Source organism: Egretta garzetta, unplaced genomic scaffold (genome assembly GCF_000687185.1).
Source record: "Egretta garzetta isolate BGI_Z169 unplaced genomic scaffold, ASM68718v1 scaffold279, whole genome shotgun sequence".
NCBI classification, from domain to species: domain Eukaryota; kingdom Metazoa; phylum Chordata; class Aves; order Pelecaniformes; family Ardeidae; genus Egretta; species Egretta garzetta.
The window spans coordinates 281,387-303,819 of record NW_009260844.1 but is presented as its reverse complement, the minus strand read 5'-3'; the positions used below and the strand labels follow the sequence as shown (position 1 = coordinate 303,819).

At 41.2% G+C, this 22,433-nt stretch overlaps 1 protein-coding gene across 1 annotated transcript in view; it reads right to left on the bottom strand.

Annotated features, from left to right (window-relative positions):
* The window catches only part of FLT1 (fms related receptor tyrosine kinase 1), a 111,757-nt gene that overhangs the window by 88,706 nt on the left and 618 nt on the right, over positions 1-22,433 (bottom strand). The window contains exons 2-3 of the mRNA XM_009647123.2: positions 7,360-7,456; positions 6,842-7,062 (exon numbers count right to left, since the gene is read on the bottom strand). Coding sequence (XP_009645418.2) covers positions 6,842-7,062; positions 7,360-7,456 — 318 coding nt within the window. The remainder of the gene's footprint in view (positions 1-6,841; positions 7,063-7,359; positions 7,457-22,433) is intronic.

The following is a 22,433-nucleotide window of genomic DNA, read 5'->3' as shown; positions in this document are numbered from 1 at the left end:
AGCCCTAGCTATTTCCAGTGTCTCCTGCTACATTTCCTCCCAATTCCTTCCTGAGGGGAGATAAATGCCATCCTTCCCTGAACAGCTGGCTGGCAGTGCATCTGGGATGACCTAACCTCCAGCCAGCAGTCTTCTGGGCCAGCTTCACTCACTTTTATGTTCAGAAAGCTCTAGACATAAAAGGAAGCTCATGGATTGACCTATCTTGAAGACCACATCCAAGTTACACATTCAGCTCTGTTGGGATTTGGAATGGAAGATTGAAGAATTTGAATTTTTGTTTTGGTTTGTTTTGTTTTCTTCAGAGCTGCAAGGGTAGCAAAATGAAAGATGGACAGCCAGAATATTTGCATATGTTAAAGGTTTAAAAAAACCTTTAAACTAAACTTTAAAAGTCAGTTCAGTGTATTTTTAAATTGTGCCTGGAATTAATGACTGTGTGCTAGTTTGACTGTGTTTCTTACAATATCTCTCAGTTACAATCAACATGAAAACACAAAGAGCGTTCACAAAATCACAAAATCCATGAAGGTCACTTGCTATATTGTTAAAGAACATAAATAGCAGCTTTTTTATTAAGCTGGTTGGCAGCCAGATACAAACTTGATAAGAGACTTAACACAAGCAATATGTCTGGTATCAGTAACCTGTCTAGGCTATTTATGGGGTTTGCACAAACAACTAAATTAGCCAACACTGAAATGTCAAATTCAGAAAAGATGGAGAGGTTCTTTATTTCCACAAGCTCAGCTACTGTTCTGGGGTTTGTTTTGTTTTTAATAATCTGAGCTATGTAAGTCAGGGTACTTACACATACATTTGCAAGAAGAAAAGTCTTTGCAGGAAGGTCTGAGCTCTTTGAAATCTCTGGAAATTTGTTCTCAGAAGTTATTCCAAAATACCTACCTACATTTGGGTCATCATTAAGGGTTTTTTCAGGCTAAAAAAGCCAAAACAATTTCCTCACATCCACATAACACCCTTTTCCCGCATGCACGTGAAGAAGACCAAAGTCTTCACTAATGTACAGACATGCAAACTTCATTAAAATGAATGGGTTGATTGCCAAATTCCCTTTTCCATTGTAGGGATTCACCCTAACTAACTTTATCCCAGCTAAAATAGTAGGGCTGTTCAGCAGTAAGTCGAGGAGGACCTTGCACATCAAGAGTGGCTCTCATCTCACTTACACATCTACACAGACATTTCTCACGGAGCTAGGTGGCCAAACTTAGTACTGGCACTGGGAAGAAAGGGAGGATTTTGCCATGGGACTCATCTGACCTGTTGTAGACATCTGTTTTACAATGAGATGAATCATGCCCTAGGAAAGGCACCTACTCAACGTGCTCACATGTAGGTGTCTGTGTTCCTTAAGAAAAAAAATCCAGCCAAACCATATTGTACGTCTGAAAGCACAACACTTATCTGCAAGAAGGGTTTTTCCACTCTTGCCTCTTCTTAGCCTGTAAAATAGCACTCTTCAAATTCAAATGATCTCTAAACCTCGAAGGAAGACTTGAGATATAAATAGTCACAGAAGTCCGGGGGGGGAGGGGGGAAGAAAAAAAAAAAAAGAAAAAATAAAAAGGAGGGGAATATTTTATATCTGGAGCACATTAGGCCACAAAGCATTGCTAGCAAAACTTTACAGTGATTTTTAGGCAGGGTTTGTTTGTTTTCCTTTGGGGCTGGCTATACTATGCTATCATCAACGTAGGTCCATAACACACATAAAACACGGTTAAAACTCTTAAGGAAAAATATTCTTACCCACATTGGCCATGTTCAGAAAGCAATCTCTGTAAAAGCTAATAGACATTAGGAACATTTCTTCAGATGTATCCCTCCCTCATGACGATTCATCCTGGAAACGTATTTTTGTTTCAGTAGGAGCTATAAGCCTTGGTGAGGAAGAAGGACCTTGGAGGGCTTAGTGCATGGCCTTTGATGCTGCCAAGGAATCCACACATGCTCCGCTCAACGCAGCGTACTATAATGTGAAGTCCATGTACACGCAATGACAAAAGCACGGCAATTATACGTGATTGACGTCAGCAAGTCCTAGAGGGCTCTGTTTTGTAACAGGAACCTCATTAGACACTAAAAATGTGTCCGCATACTTGATACAGCTGTAGCATAGTTTAATTTCAACTAGTTTCCTTTTCATAACAGAAGTGCTATCATATTATTGACTCTGGCAGTGTAAGCCAAAACTGTACTGCTCATACGTGAAAACTGTGCCAAAAGCAAAGACAGAAGAAAACGTGCAGTGGAGGAAGAGTTTCCCAGGCCTCAGCAGGTTCTTCTGTCAGTACATTATTTCTGCATAAGAAGAAAAAGGCAAAAGAAGAAGAAAATCTTCCTTTCTGTGAGCTTTCAGCATATTCTGTCTTAGTGCTTTTTTCACCTGTTGAATTATTTTGACTTTGACACTTCTGATCTTAGGAGAGCCTTTTGGGGAATTCTTTTGATGCCTTCCCCATTCTGCAACATAGTACCTTTAGGGTTACAGGAGCAAATCCATTCAAGTTAAATGTTAAACCCATGGCAGTTCTGGGCCTGGATCCAGCTATCTGTCAACAAGTGGACCTCCCAAGGTGATGCCATATGCTCAGCACTTGCAGAATACAGCTCTAGAATTTGAAAATCCACTCAAAACCCCAGATGTTTTGGCGCTTCAAAGGCTTACATTTTGAACCATTCGCTAATGCTAAAGGCCTTCATTCTGGACTGTCCAACCCAAGACACACCCCAAGACAAATATCCAAAACCAGTGGCCATGTTTGACACTGCAGGCATTGGCAAGTACAAGTACTCTCGGGACTTGTACCTTTAGTTGCCCAGCTCTGATTTGTTTCACCTGACTTAAATCATCTCAAAGCAAGACATATATTCTAAACTTGTTCTTCAGATTCCCTGTAAAGTCAGTGATGAGAAATACTTACCAAAAGGTCCTTTTTTCTCTCTTTGAAGTACACAAAGAGAATAGACAACTGACTGAGCCTAGAGGTCTGATTTTAAAACAGAATATTTCGAATGGCGCTTGACTGAAGTACCAGTACATGTCTCACTTTGCAAGGAGAAGCATGCAGGCAGAAGTCATGCACAGCAGGAGTGCAAGGAGAGACAAGGAGAGGGAGAACTTCGACTAAGAAATAGGCTAATACCCTAAAGCCAAGTACAACGTTACTTAGAGAAACTTCTCTGTTGCAGTAGAATTAAGACATTATTTTCATATTAATCACTGAAAGCTATCTTCATCAGAGGAAGTAGCAACAATTCAACTTGAATCAAAGTTTGTTTAAATTCTTGCAAAAATCTAACCTCGATATATCAATGTAATTGAACTTACATGCTTTTCTTCTGTCATACCATGGGAACAATGGATCAAAGGCAAGAGATGATGAGAGTAGAGAATGAAGAGAACTGCACATTTCTGAAGAAAGTGAATGAGCTCCAGCAACTGGAAGAGAATGTCTTGGAGATAGCAGAACAAAGGCAGGCAGAAAGAAAAGCCTTTAGCACCATCCCCAGGGAAATCTACATAGGTTTCAAAACAGCCTGCTGATAATTTGGTGTTTCTTAAACGTCTTTATTCCATAATTATCTCTTTTCAAGCAGAAAATTCCCCATGCCTCACTCCAATGTACGCAGCGAGTAGATTGATTTCATTACAAATCTTTCCATTTTACTACTAGGCTGCAGTTGCATAACAAAACAAAGATCAGAGCAGCTTTTGGTGCAAGAGAATGGAGAAATTGGCAAAGAGGCTTTGCTTCATTTCAGATTTTTCCCATGGCTCGTGGTGGAAGTCAGACCATCAGTTTTCTTAGAGCGAAGTCCAAGGCTCTTAAGAGAATTCATTTCCCTTGCTTGATGTCTCAATTCCTGAACTGTGTGTGGTCAAGAGTTGCTGCGGCACACACTGTGCACTCACTCCCTGTGCAACTCAGTAGTGACCTCTCCAGCTGAAAGAGGGGTGGTGTCAGGACTAGCTCCTCCAAGAAACGTCACCAGCCTGCCTGCTCTTGATCAACCAAACAGAGGACTTCAGAAATACTTCAAGCCATGCTGAGGCACACGAGATTTGCAGTCTCCTTCTCATTGTCTTGCATCTTGTTTTTGTCTATAGAAGCTCAGCTTCTGCCATATCATACACACATTACTGAGCCAAAGGACTTACTGGGTTTATTGGTGTTTTGGGGTTTTTTTAATCCAGTTCATATTCAATATCATTCTAATTACGGAAATGAATAACATTTTTAAAACAATAAGTGATGACTTCCTGTACAAACGATATCAACTTTCCCGATTCGGATTCTGTGTTTGTAAATAGCAACTATTTGTTCTCATCTGCAGCATGCTAAAACATGGGAAACAGGCACCTCGGTGATCCACATGGAGCTAACATGGGAAATGGACTGACACAATGTCCTGCCACAGGAAACAATACAAAGCTAGGAGGGACCCAAATTTTACAAATGTTCATTTCCTAAGCACCCACAAATTCATTTCAATTAAAACTAAACTCAAGAAAGGTAGTCTTCACAGAGAACTTTGTTATCCCCATCTCACCCCCACTTGAGCCAGATAATTGAATTTCATGCATGTTCACAGAAGCAATGACTTATATTTAGAGATTCCTTAAGTATTTTCTTTCCAAATGCTAATGCTACATTGATCAGAAAGGGTGAGTTTTGGCAGTCGGCATGTTGTTTCTTTTCAACCTACCTGTTGCTCTTCCTGAAATTGTAAATTTTTGGAGACTAGTATACCTTTTCCCACCTTAGGGCAAAGTGACACTTTCCACAGGCATTAAATGAGCAGTTACCTTGCAGCTTCCCTCGTTACCAGTAGATTGCCCTAACTCTCACATGTGCTTACTAGGACACCATCAACACTTAAATGTTAAGAAACTGGCTTTCAGTCAAAAGGATTGTAAGATTCAGAAAATTAAGATGCCAAAGAGGTCTAAGATTGATACAGCTTTGTCCCTTAAATATTGTTATATATATATACTGGGTTTTGGCAAGTAAGGCAGGAGGAGAAACGTAATCTAATCCTACCTTCAACAGTGACATCAACATTTAATGACTGAAAATTCAACCAAAGATTTAATGACTGAAAAATCAACAAAACTGAGACACTCAGGCAGTCTTCCTTACGTGACTAGGATGTGGGCGGGGGGGAGGTGGGCGTTCTGTCCAAAAACTATTTCTCCAATGATATGTTTCTCTCCCATCATCATGTGAATTAGGCAGATAACCTTGGTTCACATACATCTAATTGAGGATCTCTTTCAAATGCAAGCAACCTACATAGAGCTTGGGAAGAAGCGAAGAATTAGAAAGACTGTGTCTTCCATTTGTTAAAATTCAGGATCCAGAAAAATTAACACTTCAAACAGGAAAGAGACCAAGAGAACATAAAGCAATCTCTTCTATTGTAAAGTGGGTTTAACAGAGAGGTTCTCAGTCACAACCATCCTTGCCCTTCTCATGTGGTGAATGGAGTGGATTGTGGGTAGATCTCAGATAGAGATGACATCCAAGGTGGGAGGTTCAGAAAGGTCCCGTGATGGGAAACTTTCAAAGGTCATCCAAGAAAATGGTAAGTTTTCCTAGGCAGCAGGAAATGTTGGTCACTAAATGAATAACCTACTTTGGTTATGCTTCCACGGGTGCATCTGCAGTTGGATATCCAGTGAATCATATGAAAATAGTTGGGTGAGAAAAACACTCTCCAGTATATTTCAGATGAAGGAAAGCAGGATGAACAGCGTGAATTATTCAATAATTCTTAATAAAGCAAGCACACAATAATGGGGGAACCATCTTATTTTCTATCACTCTAGTGGCAGGTCCACTTCATTCTGCTTTTTCACAGCACCAGTCCCACTCTTCATGTCACAAAATTAAAACAAAGGCTAATTCACTCTGATGTGAACTTGTTAGAAGCAGAAGACACATAATTTGGAAAATTTCCAGTTGCACATTCCCTATAATATGGACTTTCAAAATCTGTGAATCCTGATAGCTTGCAGTAATCTATTAATTTTATTCTGTAAAAATCAGTAACAATTAAAATATAAAATTGAATTAAATCCTTAAAGTGTTTATAATTTCTTCTCTTATTATTGTGTCTATTGAATTAAGCTATTCTGAGAAGTGTCTCATTAATATCCCGGAAGAAAACAGGATCAGAAAGCAACTTCTGTTATAGCCTAACTGACCTAATTCCAGCATTTCCCATACATGACACGATACTTGCTTGCTGAACGCAATTCTGTGTTTAGTTTAATTCCATTTATTCTAGGTTTTTACAATCTGTGTAACATGGACTGCAGAGTACATTTTTTAATGTGACAACATGCAAACAGTAATTTTCTACAGCACGAGATAATTCAGTGGTCTGGATGGACAGCTTTGACATCCTTCAGCTGCCTAGAAATCTATATTCTTACACAGACAGGCTAAAGCAGACATTGTATCAGATACATGGTTTTCATCAGTCATCATGCGATTCTGTAAGATATGGTTTCTTTGATACCCATTCCACAGATTCAGTTCTAGTCTACTCCCATGTTGAGTTCTATTTACTCTAGTAGACTGGTTGGGTTGGATCTTTTTCTTTCTTCATTTTTCTCCTAACAGATAAAACACTAGCATTTGTATTGGCAAGTTCTGAGAAAGCATATTTTATATATTAACCTGACATTTTGCAAGGCTTAAAATTTCATTCAAACCCCTGTATTTAACCACAGCTGAACTGCCTTATTTATCCATTTTGCTGTACTGAAGTGAAAGTATCAAGAAGTCTTAAAAAACCATAACCTTACCGTTAATAAATACATAGACCGTAGATTCCTTCTTCTTTTTCGCTGGACTTGTTGGGTATTTGCAGCTATAGTTTCCAGTGTCACTTGCTTGAGTTCTGCTCAAGGTCAGACTGCTGCAGGACTGCTTCCCATTCCTTCCACAGGCATATTTAATTACTTTCAGCCTTCTGCTATCCTTACTTAGAGTTTCAGGCAAAGACCATGAATGAACCATTTCCCCCCTGCAAATATAGATAAGGAAGCAGAAACAATTATGTTGGGCTGCAATTATATAGCTGCAGTTCCCAAGCTTTCTTTTTTATTATATCAGGCTATTTCTGGCGTTCTCTTTTATCTTGTTTTCCAAAAACAACAACAGAAACAACAAAGAACTATTAAACAATTGCCATTGAAGTTCACTCCCCACCTTTCCCCACAACATAAGGTTTCATTTTTTTTCTAATTTCAGTTACAAAAAAAGAAAGTGTCAGGTGTATGAACTCCTAGCCAAATTATCAGAATCCAACTCAGCTGGTTACCTGCAGGTGAGATTTAAAGTCTGGCCTGCTTGAACAACGTGCTGTTTGCCATTTATGCTCAGCTCAGGAACTTTTAATTTTGATCCTGAACTAGTTCCTAGAAAAACAAAGAAAAAAAACCATTAACAATGACAAATCATCCTGTTCCCAGCCCACTCACATTTATGATGCTATACTGGAAGGGGAAAGCAAAGAAAAGGGGATGTGCCCCTTACCACACATAAACTTTTGCTCTGAGCATAATCCTGCTGTCCTGACTCAGGACTCACATAATCTTCCACGAGAATTACCCAAGAAAGAAAGCAGAAATGAAAGCTATGCAACTTTTAGTCAATGACTTTGCTCTCAGATTGTTCACTGAGCATACCATGAAGAAAGTTCAGGACCTCGCAGCTACACATCTAACCAAGGAAGCGTGCCCTCAAGCACTGCTGGCTGCATTTCCTTAGGAAACACCACCATGGCAGCTCCTTCAATGAGAAGGGCAAAAGTCAGCCATTTCCATGGCAAGAGCCATGTATTGACCTCTAAGATACCGAACTCTCACTCAAACAACTTGCTGCAAAGCTGGAACTGCTCTGGAAGGAGCAAAAAGGGATTAAGGATTTTCTCTTCCTGCCTAGAAGGTCACAGCACAGTTACCAATGGTCCCTCACTAGCTGCAGTCTTCCTACCCGTGAAGTGGTGTCAAAAGGTAACTGGACAGCTCTACAATAAATTTTGAGAACAAGTTCAAGGCACCCCCCAGACCTGATTTGCTGCTTATTGAGAAAGCAAGCATGCCAACATGGCCCCGGTCATGGCCAGACCATTCTGACGTGGGTGAAACCCTGGGTGTCAATATAATATGAGGTGGCTTAGGACACTTGAAAACACCCAGGCAGGCTTCTCACAGGCCTCATGAAGGCAATTTTTTAGGAAATCTATAAAAAAGCCCCATGGTCAGAAGACTAGAGGAACAACAGACCTTCCCTCTCATTGAGCCAGCAAGTGCTGGAAAGGCATGATGTTTTATCTTTGCTCCATAACAGGCTATGGCCACAAAAGCTTTCACGGCAAGCAGACAGAAATGCATGCCTTAGAGAAGAAAGAGTCCTTGATCCATCCCATTGCCCTCACACTGATAGCAAAGTATTCCAGAAGCTAGGAACATAACAAGCAAATATTTTGAAACAGTTAAAAGTTGAAAACCAGTTTAAGTCTAAATCTGGACCTGAGTGCAATTTATGAAGATTTCAGTGCTCTGAGAGAAGAGCAGAGAGTACCCCAGATCGCTTTACTCCACAGAGAAAGTATTTCTTTGTCAACATACAAGAGAAGCAGCATCACGTAAACAAGGGTAATGTGGATTTTCCACTAGAACGCAGTCAAGTACAGTTTCAGCTCAGCTATTTTAAGCCCTTCTGAGAGGTCCCTGCCACAGGCAGATATGAACAGCTCTATGCACCAACCATGGTAGAAATACATGAATCTTATTCGGCTGCTATGGATCACCCACTGGAAAGGCCTCCCTCTGTTGTTGGCTATAGAAGGAACTTTTGGACATCAACTCCAGCTGAGATTGGCAACTAAATTTTGGCTGTATAAACCCTCCAAAGTCAATGGCTGCTCCAAATTCAGCAGTTTTCACCCAGCAGCAGATGTAGCCTCAGATTAGAGGCTGAACGGCAAAACTTTGCTCTAAGATGTGGACTTGAACTCCTTCAGTCTGAGCAAGGCCTAGAAGCCAAGTCTCCACTTTTAGAGAGATGCTAAAAGTACAAGGATTTTGTACAAAATTTAAAGAGGCACTGCCCTCATCTGCTGGGTTTGGGCGTCTTTTTTGAGGATCCAGCCGTGCTACATTTGTCAGTAAGTATTTCCTACTAATTCCTTATAACATCAGTGGAGACAAGAGACCTAACTCACTTTCTGGGACTACCTGGTGCAATCCATGAAAAGAAGCAAATAGTAGATTGGGTCTTCAAAACTGTTTGCTAGAGGTCTTCAGAGACCTGTTCCTCTCTTATAACAATATAGGAAATGTACAGTGTAGGGGTTAACTAACTTTTAACTAATCTTTGGCATCTAAGTTAGTTACATTGATTTGCATTTTTCTTTTTAGTCCTGTATATCTTATTTAAGCTGTGGGTCCAGTAGTTTTCCTGTGTATACTAACATCCATCCCTATTCAAAAGCAGATTTAAAGGGTACACTTAAACATAGACATAAACTAAACTATAGCTTACTTAAACAGGCTTCAGGCAAGGACCTAAAAAGTTTTCAGAGTAAAGAGGTCCTCTGAACTGCACCACAAATACTACCAGAAATTTGAATGGTGATAACTGTACAAATACACAGACTTCCTCTGTGATTTGTCTAGACAATCATACTTCTAACTAGAAATGTTAAGAGGGGAGAAAAAAGTTAGCGCAAATCTTTGAAGCAGCAATTTGTTATGTGGTATCTTGCAAACATACATTTTTCTCACCTGTCATTTAAGGATCTCAACTCTGAAGTGCTGGGTCTGCCAAATAGCACACTGTGCTTTTATGGGATAGTCTCCCATAGACCCTTACGATATATGAGTCTACTCATCTACAGTTCTGAAATAAAGTCCCTGAAGCTAAACACTGAGAATTTGAGATAAGACATGACAAGAGTTCCGGCAGCTTCTGTGAAGAGCAACACAGGCACTTTGGTTGAGAGGGTTTGTCAATGTTTTCCAACTAAACAATCTGACAGTTTCATGAAACCACCATGTTCCTGCATTTCATTCGTATTCCTCTTGTCATCCCAGAACTGGAGGCTCAGATGCTCTCCCAAGAAGGCAGCGTTTCTATCCAGCTTTATGAATCTTGTTCCTTACTTCAGTGGGGAACCTGGCCTCAAGCTTCCCTGAACTGTTCCTTATTTCGGGCTCTAGAAAAGCTGAAAGCACGCATCGGTGTTTACAAACAGTCCAATATGTATGAAAAAAAATTAGTAATGCTTTGCCAGAGGAACTCATCAGGATCAAACCCCAGCTGCTAGAGTTGCAACACTCAACCCAGTTGCTGGAGAACAACATGTAGGTTGCTTCCAGTGTAAAACTGATGGAAAGATGGAAAAATCCATGTGAGTGACAGGCTCTGAGAGCAAGGCAGGAGCACAGGTCTGCAGTGCCTGGTCATGACTGCGGTGCTGAGTGCTTGGCACCATGCCCATGCTTGACCCATACCGGGACCAGGAGACCAGCCCTGGGAATGTGGGCTGCTGTTGTTCTCAAAGTCTGCCAAAGGTGAAGGAGAAGAAAACATTAGAAACATTACAAACTTTTTTCTTGGTAACTCCACAGGGATATAAGCAAAGACGTCCACATGAAAATCTCAAGATCTATCTCAAATCATGACAGCCTGGAAACCTGTATGTCAGAAGATCTGCCTCAGCATTACTAAAATTGAATGAAGAAAAAAAAATATCCAACAGATCTTTTCACCCCATCCTGCAGGCAAAAAAGAAACCCAGATATACTGGATACATATTCAAGCTTTTGCCCTTTTACACATATTACATAAAAGACATGACAGTATTTGTAAATATTGTGGGTGGGATCTTAAGGAGGGCTTAGTGTTTGTCTGACTTTGCTCCCATTGATATACGCCGGAGTTTCATCACTAATTTCAAGTACATTTTAGACACTTAACTCCAGGAGTTAATCAAATTAATATTCAAGACCTAACATCAATGTACTTGGCATGATAGATCAGATTCTTTATATATTCATTCATCTAGTTTTCTACTCACAAAAAGCTGAAGTAAAAGATCCTATTTCTAAGCAATATTGTTGCTTTTGCAAGTATGCAAGACAATGCTTTTACCAGCAAGATGCTAAGTCTTGAAGAAAAATAGCTTTATTTGACATCCTATCTATTCATGGGTCATTAGCTTCCTTACGTTTTTAAATGCTTCAAAACTGATGCAGAGTACAAATGCAATAGAGTTTGACATGTTTACCAGAAAAGAAAAAGGAAGGAGAATAGCAGGGAAATTCCTACTGTCAATATTTAGAAGTGGATTTTGCCTTCTATGTACCTTCTCTGGGCATTTGACTTGACACTGTCTTTTCTGAAGGGTCATGGCTCAACAGGACACGTTCACTTATCATTGTGCCTGTCACTAAGCGACCATCAGCAGCCTACCCTCACACTGACCTACATTGGGGGGGTGCAGCTTCTTTTCATGTGACAACAAGAGAACTAATTAATCCTGATAACTGAGGAATCTCCTCCCATAGGGAAAGGGGTGAATTTTGGGGGGTTATGCTATGTTTCAGAAGGCCTGTTAGATACATGTGGAAGTCCGTCAACAGGGTTGCTTAATTAATGAGCAAACATTAACTTAGACTGCAAAAGTTAGCCATTCTGTCTAAAATGAGGAGACATAATTTTTTAGGAAAGCAGAGGGTATAATCTGTAATTTGTAAAGGAAGAACAGAATACATTTTCTTCAATTATTTTCTGCCTTGCAAAAAGGGCCATGCTCTTCCTGAATGAAGTAAAGAAAAATTTCATAGAATCATAGTACATCTCAAGTTGGAAGGGACCCATAAGGACCATCGAGTCCAAATCCCTGTTCCTCAGGACTAGACGCTGATTACAAGTAATTTTTAAAAAAAAAAAAAAAAAAAAAAGATAAATAACTGAACACACATATATTTTTCCAATATGATGTGTGAGTTCAGCTCTACAGACATCTAAATAACCATGCACACATGATCAACCTTCCACTGATTTTAGCTAAACCTCCATGTCTCTTAAAAGTATAGATCTTCTGAACTTAAAATTGGGACCACATTCTCGATCGTTATCCCCATTCTGATTTTTCCAGCTTTTACTTTTAAATTTCCTTTTATACACTGTAAATTTCTGCTACTTTTGACTAAAGAAAGTAAACCCAAAAGCTAGCTTTATGGCTTAATTAAAAAAAAAAAAAACTACAATATTAGAAGTCATTAGAAATTTCCTTGAAATGAACAGGTTTGGTGGCCTTTTACTTTTAACATCTTCTTCCTAATTTGAGACTGAGTGACTGTCTTCCAACCACTCCAGTTATCCTGAACATGTTGACTAATCTTTTTTCACCTGCACAAGGAGAGGTTGAGAAGAACAATCATTTTATCTTTGCAACTTCAGTGTATACAAAGAATCTGACCTTCTGGGTTTAAAGTGCCATCTGTGGGCAATAAAGTTATCCATCATGAAGTAATTGTTTCAGTCATTGTTGGATTTGCACGTGTTTTAAGGCTTGTTAAACATAACTGACCCTTTGAGGGTTTTACCATCAAATATCATTTCCTTCTGATTCAAACACATTCAGCAAAAATGTATTTTGTGGAGGACACTCCTGAACTGGAAAGAGAGCGCACGTGATTTTTTAATAGGGTCTTCACCTCTCTGTGCTCCTTAAAACATGGGTCATTCAGTTCAAAAGCAGTGCAGGACTTTACTCTTGCTTATGAGCACTTCCTTATGACTCATCCCATTGAAGGGAATGGAAATACCCACATGTGTGCAACTAATAAGCAATTGCAGAATCCGGCCGGAATGCTCCGGAGCATGGTAGCGGGTTGCCCTTCAGTGCATCTCCAGTGACAATGAGCTGACCCTGATCTGCAGCACCTTAACCAGAACATGGCCATCAGCTAACCTCATATGGGGCATACAGCTTTACTTCATTTTGTAAGGAAACCTGTGCTGTTGGTAGTTTTCTTTATTTCAGAGCTCTTCTTGGAAAGCTACTGTATTACCAACTCTTCTAAAAGTACTTCAGGCCATTTTGCAAGTAAATATAACTTTTTGTTTAGTCAAACATTTGTACCTATCCAAAATAATTCCAACTACCTCATTACACCAACTCACTCTGTTTAAAAAAAAAAAAGAGAGAGAGAGAAAGGAACTTGTGGTTAACTCTGAAAAGCCATTTAAAGTTTTTATTTACATCTGACCATAAGGAGAAATACTGACCAACAAGTCCTCCTAGTTTCATCAACACAGAGATTCTCATCGGCATCAATGCTTGCATTTATAAGACAAGAAAACTTCTAGGCAGAATTGTCTCAAAATTTGAGTGGCAATTGGAAAAAAAAATGAAATTTTTTTTTTTCCTACTGGAAGGGTTAAAGTCTGGCCTAGTCCTGCCACAGGGCTAGAGGGAGAAGGGATCACTCTGGATAAAGCTTTCTACTTCTGTGACTGCTGGTGGCTGGGAAGAACTGCTACTGGAAAAAGCTACTCTTCCCCCTCCATGGCAGCAATAATCCCTGTTTCATAGAATCATAGAATGGTTTGAGTTGGAAGGGACCTTCAAAGGCCATCTAGTCCAACCCCTCCTGCAATGAGCAGGGACACCTTCAACCAGATCAGGTTGCTCAGAGCCCTGTGCAGCCTGATCTTGAATGTTTCCAGGGATGGGGCATCTACCACCTCTCTGGGCAACCTGTTCCAGTGTTTCACCACTTTCATCATAAAAATTTCTTCCTTATATCTAATTTGAATCTACTGTCTTTTAGTTTAAAACCATTACCCCTTGTCCTATCAAGAACCTGTTGAAAAGTTTGTCCACATCTTTCTTATAAGCCCCCTTTAAGCACTGAAAGGCTACAATAAGGTGTCCCCAGAGCCTCCTCTTCTCCAGGCTGAATAACCCCATCTCTCTCAGCCTTTCTAGGGCTCAGACACAGGCTAAGAAGGCAGTGCAGTCTGGTTCCTGCACCCAAAGGTAAAAAAAAACCAAAACATTTCCATTGCCTGTACTTAGAAACAGCCTCTAAGAAAGACCTGCAGTGCCAAACCATGAGCCACCCTGAGGTTCAAAGTGGTATCTCCAGGTCTTTCAGATGCCAACTAGGTCCCCATCCTAAAGGAAACATCACAGTCCTTCATACACCTAATTTCACACCAATTGTCTGAAGCAAATCCAAACATCCCACCTAAAGTCTGCAGAAGAGAAACGAAGACAGCTTATCGGTGAGGTAGCAAGGAGGTACGGCTATGTCCCAAGCTGATGCTGCCAATTGTCCAGATGAGCAAGCTCAGGCTCTGAAGCAGCAAAATGTAACCACTATTTCTGTCGAAGCAGAACTTTGCAGGGCAACGAAGGGCCATGGGGTCTCACAAGGGTTAACAGACCCAGGTTCTTGGACTCTTAGGTAGCTTTGTCCCTGTTTCCTGTTTGCTCTTGTGCAGAGAGGCACTCTGTGTGCTGGTACATAGAAAACAACAGAAACACACTCAGGGCAGAAGACACAGTTCAAGCTGTCTCCTTCCTCAACAGATCTATCACTCACACATGCCTCTGTTGGCTCTGAAATGTGGTCTTACTTGCTTTCAAGATCAAGAAAATTTTTGGAAGCTGTTTACTTACAAAGTACACATTGGTGCATAAAAATAATCAGTTCATTGATTTGTCCCTTCCAGGTCCAGAAGGGACGTTCTGATTACCCAGTCTGATGTTCTGCAACACATGCCCAGTGACTTCTGGATCAAATACTTAAAACTGATTCATCTCAACTGTAACTTAAGAATTTAAAGTACTGTTAGGCCGTAACAGTCAGCCAAGAAAACAGGTAGGTTAATGGGGGAGAAAGCTGGGCTGCTGTATGATACAGCATCGTAATAGAGTCCAAACAGCGTAAGGTTTATCACAGTAGATTAGACGAGTCCTGGGCAGACTAAAATACTTGACCCTGACTCGATGCCCTGGAATTAAAACTGAGTCAGCAGGTCAAATGGATATGCTACCACCCAAGAAAGGTCTTCACAGGCACAGAAAGATGTGTCTGGCTCTTATTTGAGCAAGTGTGTCCTTCCCATCTCCGTTCTGGATCTCAGAGTAAGCGGTAAGAGTTTATTTACTATCTGTATGCTTTTGCTGTCCCTAGATCTGTACACACACTGATACAAGATTAGATGCCATAGAGGCAAAGAAAAACACTCGGTAGCTAAAAATAGAGCACATACAATTCTGATAGCACTTCATTAACACTTCTGAGCAGCACACGTTATCATACCAATATGGTCAACAGATGTACATGTAAACAAATATGTATTTCCCCAATAATTGCCAAATAGTTTGCCACTATTTGCCCTAACTAAGTAAGTAAGACTGTGCTTGCAGAAGCCTGTGGCAAAACCATTTTATTAAAGAGCAGGGTAGTTTTGTTAATTTAAAAATTTGAACTAGAAATTTAACAAGTTGAAATCACAGTTGGTTATTTGAAATAAACTTGGCTCCAGTTGCTACCAATTTAAAATATTACCATTTCCCATCACACCTGGGCAGCTGGAAAGCTGCAAAGACAGCCAAGGCCATGCAGCTCAGTTCGCTGTGCCCAGGCAATACCTGCTGGGACGCACTAGCTTCACCAGCTTGTCTGAGCACTGTGTCCTGTTTGCCCTAAAGTCACCAGGTGATTTTGAGCATGGGCACAGGCACTTTACATAATGCCATTTAAAAAAAAATATCAAAATTTAACATTCAGAGAAACTGGGAGAAAAAAAAAAATCTTAGTTTCCTCTTTTATCTGTCCAATTTTAATAAGTCTAGAAACTTAGCATCTGACATGACCACCTTTGCCTACATCTAGCCTGGCAAAGGTGCTCTTTTCATTAGCTATATAAGGAGAAAGCAGTTACAGAGAAGACTTAAAATCAGCTATAATCACTAACTTGAGCATATGGAATTGAAAACGCAACCCAAGTGCACAGTCTAACACTTCCATTATGAACCCTCATGGGATCATCGCTTTGGCACACCACACAAAGGGTCAAAATGCACAAATGCATGGTGTGCATTGAGAAAAGCAAGAGCAACACCACAGTTGTGTCCACCTTGGGCTGGTTTTCTCTCCAACAGAGTGAATGCCCAGCTTAAAAAAACAGGTCTGCTGAGGCTGTTCTTAGGCTGGGTACATCAGAGCGGGCTGCAGCGATACTTTCACAGCCACGTTCAGCGTAGGTCTGTGTGGCTCACACACATACCCCTCCACCTCGGCGTGCCTGTCCTGGCCCCTCCGGGGAGACTCTGCTCAGGCCATTGCAGATCAGGAGTGGTTGTGACTCCATCATCTGCCCATCCAAAAGCGATGATGTATGGTCGGCCACTGGCATTTACCCAGCAGTATGGTTTCATGCCTCCACACAGGATTAAGCCTGTGCTGCTTACAGGAGTGTAAGTAGCCCTACCCATATTACATCTGTGAGCCATCAGATCTACTCTCTCGCTTACTGCCACGCGTCAGCAACCACTGTGCCTCTGCTCTAATTCCACCATGACAGACCCCAGTGCATAACCATCAATTTGGTGGGTTTTTGAGAAAAGTTTATCCCATTAACTAGCGTAGTAGGGAAGTATTGATATGGTGTCAAAGACAAAGCATGTATATTAAAAACAGACTCAAAAATAATTTAAAATGCCTCTATTGACTAAGGGGCTAAATTTTCTTGACCAAACTCAATTTATTTACCAACTTGATGTTTAAGTTTTGTTACAGATTCCCAGGCAGGACAAATTAAACAATATAATAGGATTGAATTGGAAGACTTTCTTTTAGATGTCTAAGCAGACAAACTGCCTACCTGCCAGTAACCTGCCAGCTCAGCCAGCAACACAGGCCTATCAAATCCATTTGGGGCTGTAAAATTCATTAAGCTATGCACACAGAAACAAATTAGGAATTAAAGAAAAGAAAGCGTAAAGCAAAGTTGCAGAATTTCCACTTTGCTGAAAGCTGATGGTTATTATTTCCGATACTCCAACATTACGGCTGAACTGTCCTGTAACACTCCAAGAAACAAAAAAAAGACAACATCAGGAACTGACTTTCCATCCACCCTACTTTAACCTGTAAAACAGGGATATAAACAAAAGGCTTGGGTTCAAAACAAGGGAAAATAACTAATGTGTCACAACAATTTAAACTAATGCGCCACAACGATTTAAACGAGAGAGGTGGGAACCGGAACAGTCTGCACAGAGGACTCCTTTGCTCAAGAGGCTGAACCCATTCTGCAGTTAAGTGATGTCTATTAAATGACATCTAAACCACAAAGTCTACAGTAGGTGCACATGCAGAAATCTTCTGGCAAGCTTGCCTACGGCTCAGTTTACACTGGGAAATTATAATCATTAATACTTATAAAATAGATTAGGACAAATGTTAATTATAGCACCGGATGAAACAAAGAAAAGTAGATTTTCACCCCAAATGCTACCAGCACATCAGAAGAAGAAAATTCTCTGCATTATACAATATAATCCTACTGAATCCCACTGTGTTATATCCATTTGCCACAAACATAGACAACACCTAAATTTTGGCAGACACTAATTTTAGTTTCCTTGACCCTCAGTCCCACGGTTTCTTAGTAAATAATAGTGGATTTTAGATCATACTACAAAAAAATTTCCTCTCTGGAGAATTTTATCAGATAACTGCTTCCTGCAAGGTTCCTTGAACCTCCCCTGAAGATCAGATGTTGGACACCGCCAGAGACATGACATGGAGCTAAATAAGAGCCCTTGTCTGATCCAGGATGGCAACTCTCACGCTTCTGTTAACATTAGTCCATGGTGATCCTGATGAGAGGTTTTTCCACAGAAGAACGACAATGGGAACAAAAGGGGCAAATTCCTTCGCTCCGTGGCAGGGAAGAATCCCACAGGAAGGACGCTTAAGTGAACTATGTGAAATTGTGAAATTCCTCTCATGAAACGCCCTCACACTCATCCCTCGCCGCTCCCCACGCACTAAGCAGGGGGTCCTGTTCCCAGAGCACGGGCTTCCCAAGGGAACTTCCAAGGAGCAGAGACATCTGCTCAGGAGTCTCTGGCTCTGCAAGGGCCGCCGTGCCCTGCCCGCTCAGCCCCCGCTTCCGGGCACAGCGTGGAAATAATGTCACCGCATTGCTTCAGCATCCTCAGCCCACTGAAGTCCTAGAAACAGCTTCCTTCTAACCACTTCCCCACCCTTCAGCCACTCTAACGGCAAAGAGCACCTTGTTTCAAGGCCGTAGCTCCAAAAGAGGGAATATGACTTAAAAGGGATTGCGTTTAGGAGTGCTTAGTGTCATGTATCAGTTAACATTGGAAGAGTAGCTCCACACATCTAGAAAAGTATTGGAATCATACAAACAGCAGTCAGTGTCAATCCCATCACACCGGATTGTGCTCTGTCTAAATATGTTACAGGGATGACTTGTGGGTATGGACAGAATGATTTTGGTACTGAAAATCAACCGGGATTCGATGGAAAAAACAACAGAGAGGAAAATCAGGTCATCACGAACATGAATATTTCACTTCTCCATTAACACAAACCAAATGAAAGTCTGGGAAAGATGATGAATAACTGTTTCACAAGCATCTATAATCGTCTTGAATACAGCTGTGTCACAAGCAAAATCATCCTCCTCTTTATCTTTAAGCTGGCACATTTCCACCCACCGTGCCACAAAAAAAAAACCCAAATACCAAACATGACTTAATACAGAAGAAAGAGTCATCCACACTCCCAGTCCAAGTTACTCCATACATCTCAATGGCTCAAGACTTAAGTTTCGGACAAAAGTACCTCTAAAATGCATAGTTTCAAATCTCTTTTCCCCCACACCCTTGTATTTCTCAATCTGTTACCGCTTTGCTTAGTTCCAGCATGAATTCATTCTGCTGGTCACAAAAGGCATGATACTGTGCCTTGCTTGGCTTTGGGGAGAGCACTAATGCCTGTATTTTCCCTTTTCAAACTGCTGCTTGCAGCCTATCTTTTTTCTTTTAACCACCGGGATTTATGCAGTGCTGACCTCCAACCATTGGGAAATGAAACTGAAATTCTGCATCTTGATAGGAGAAAACCATGTGAGCGCCTTCCTGACAATCACTGGACCAGTTTTAGGATGAGCGGTTCCCACATTGTGTATTAAGAAGTCAGGCCATTCCCAGCTGGGAATGCTTGGGACAGGTTGTTTCTCAGTTGCAGGAATATGTGCAGTAAGGATGCATCACAAAGGCACGGAGGGAAGAGCCTGGTGCTGTCCATGGATGGAATTCATGCTCAAATATACACAAAAACATTTCCCCACGTTCTTACAAATACTGATAGAGAAAAAAAAGAGACTGCAGGGGGAGGAAGTCAGATCTAAAGATCAAGCATGTCTGTGGAGGGAGCAGTTTGCTTCTTGAAGGTCTCACACCCATAGGACTTGCCTCCAAGAGCAGCGGTGACTGTGGTCGGGCATCCTACGCTTCATGGCCCAGCTACTCTTGCAGCCGTCTCACTTTCCATTCCCTCTGGGGCTGCAGCAGGAAGTCCCAAGCCCTAATGCTGAGGGACTCAAAGGAACAATTTTGCTGATAAAGCCCCACCACAGCCCGACTGGCCACAGACTTCTGAAACGCCGAACCTTAACACTCATTTGCTGAGCTTCTTCCTTTCCCAATGTCAGTCGGACATGAAAACTAGCAAGCTGATAAACATTGTGCTGGAAGTTTCCAAACCACATTAAAGTGTTGGGACTCAGCAACTGCCCTGAAAATCTGGACAATTTCCTTTTGTCCTATACACCCACACAGTGTGAAGGGCTACTGGTTTCAGTCTTTGAAGCATCTGGCAAAAAATAGGCTCAGCTTGTTTGTTATTGTTCATGTGAAAAAAAAAAAAAACACCACCACCAAAAAAAATCCTCAAATCTCCCCAGTGGCAAATTTTTAGGGTTTTAAATGTATCAGGTGCTTCTGGATACAAAGATCTTTACTAGGACACGGGGCAAGTCCTGATGTCCTCCAGCATGAACCATAAATCTAGAAGATGCTAGCCTAGCCTAGCCCAAAGGAATTGCTCCAGATTTACACCAGCTATAAGAGAATGAAATCTAGCTTTGTGCAGAGCATATGAGCAAAACACCTGTCTGGTAAAACATCCGTACGCCATGTAAGGGATTTTCTTTAGCAATGCCAGAAGGTTTGATACTTAAACCCCATGTACACATTTTTTAAAAATCTGTCAAATAAAGCAGGGTCTAACTCTTCTGCCTTATGTGAACGTAGCCTGGAATTTTTAAGGGAGCCCAGTTTCCATGAAGATCCAGAAGTGTGAATCCCAGTTTTTCCAGAATTCCATTAAGATCTCCAGCCCTACTCTGCAATTAGACAGTTCTAGCTGTGTATGCGTGCAGCTGTTTCAGCTGAGTACTCAAACCAAACCGAAACCTTAACGTACGAACTGCCATCTGAATAGCACTTTTCAGAGAAGTCAGGTTAGTTACTGCACGAAGTTAACCTCAGCGCTGATTAGATTTGACCTGGAATTTCTTCCTTCATTTTTTCCAGCTGACCATGAAATTGAAAAGTCCATCACTCGCTGAGGATTTTGATGATCTAGGTCCAACTGGCGTAACTGAGATTCGTACAGCATTGTTCACAGGTAAGATTGTAATAGAGTCTCTTACCTTTTAGCTGCTAATTGTGGGGTATTGCTTCTGTGTGGAAAGCTGGAAATACAGCCAAATTATCACCTTAGGTTTCTGGAAATGTGGCCACAGAATCCTCAATCCAGGCTGCAGAATCTGATCTTTTCAGGGTTTAACCTCAGTCCTTCACATTCCCAAAAGCTATCAATTAAAATTACTGCCGTACAAAGTCTAGGATTGGGAAATTGAACTTAATATGGCAACAGCAGTTTCATGTTGACCATTATGTGTACAGTCTTTAGCATAAATGTATGCGATACAATTTGTGGAATAAATATATACAAGCTATAAAGAGAACAGATGTGAGTACTATGCAAAATACAGAAAAAAAATTATCGTTCTTTCTCACAATAGCCAAAATCTGCATGTGCATACAAGAAAACACTCACATGCCAAAGGAACACAATTTCTTTAATCTCATTTTTCAAGTGGGAATTCTCACAGCTTGTAGCTTGCATGTTGCTTTGGGGAAATTCAAATTATTAAATAGACATGTATAAGCTAAAAGACCTCCTTCAGTCACTTATGAAGCCCTCTTTAGTAACTCCTGAACCACTGGCTGTTTCTGTGAATCTCCTCTAGTACCTGTCAGTAAATGGAAGCTCAGCAGACACCTGCAGCGGCTGAATTACAAGAGTAGACCATATGGTGGTGATGAATCGAGTTTCGTCACCGATACTTAAAATGGGAAGTGCTGGACAGCCTGAGTAAGTTTTAGGTTAACAGGCAGTGAAGGAAGGTCAAATGGGAAGAAAAGCATAGAGAGATGCATGGTACAAAACATCCCACCACCTCGCCAACAACTTTGAAACTCTCGGTACAAATGCAAGTATGGAGAGTTTTACCACTGACTCAGAAGAAGCATGATCAACCCCTCTGGGATGTCCAAATGAAGCTGTGCGAGGATGATTTTCTTTCCAATAAAAAGAATATGGGACAAAACCAAAGAGTTTGAAAAAGTCTAAATTCTGATTTGGAGCACAGTCTCTTGTACATTTAAGGGGGGATACAAATTTCCAGCAAAACGGTTGTAAAGGCACTCAACCAAACTACAGAGAAGCATCTTCCCGGCACCTACCGGACCCGAATGGTACATCCTGGGATGTACATCCCCAGCACCCAGAGCACCAGGTCTTCCCCTACACAAACCAAGGTTTTCCCATTGGAATTGGTCCAGGGCGCACATATCCCTGACAGTCCCTGGAACAGGAAGGTGAACCAGGGTCTCTGACAGCCCCTGGCTCATGGAGTCCACCTTCTCCCTGGACAGTGGGTTTGCCATGATTTGCACAATGGAAAACCTTCCCGACAGGAAAGAGGAAGCCAGTCCCCTAGCATGGCTGGTCACCGCAGGAGCCCATGTGGGAGCAGGACGGTGAAGTTCAAGCTCAAGCTGTGAAGGAAGCCTGGCAGGGATTTGAACCCACGTTTCCTGTATCCAGGGTGGGTGTCCCATGCCTGTGCCTATTTCATCCCGGGCATAAGAACCTCCTCGGCAGAGACAAATAATGTGGGGAAATTAGCGCTTTCCTGGGGAAAAGAAAGGAGGAAAAAAAAAAAAAAAGAAAGAATACCTATGTATCTATATCG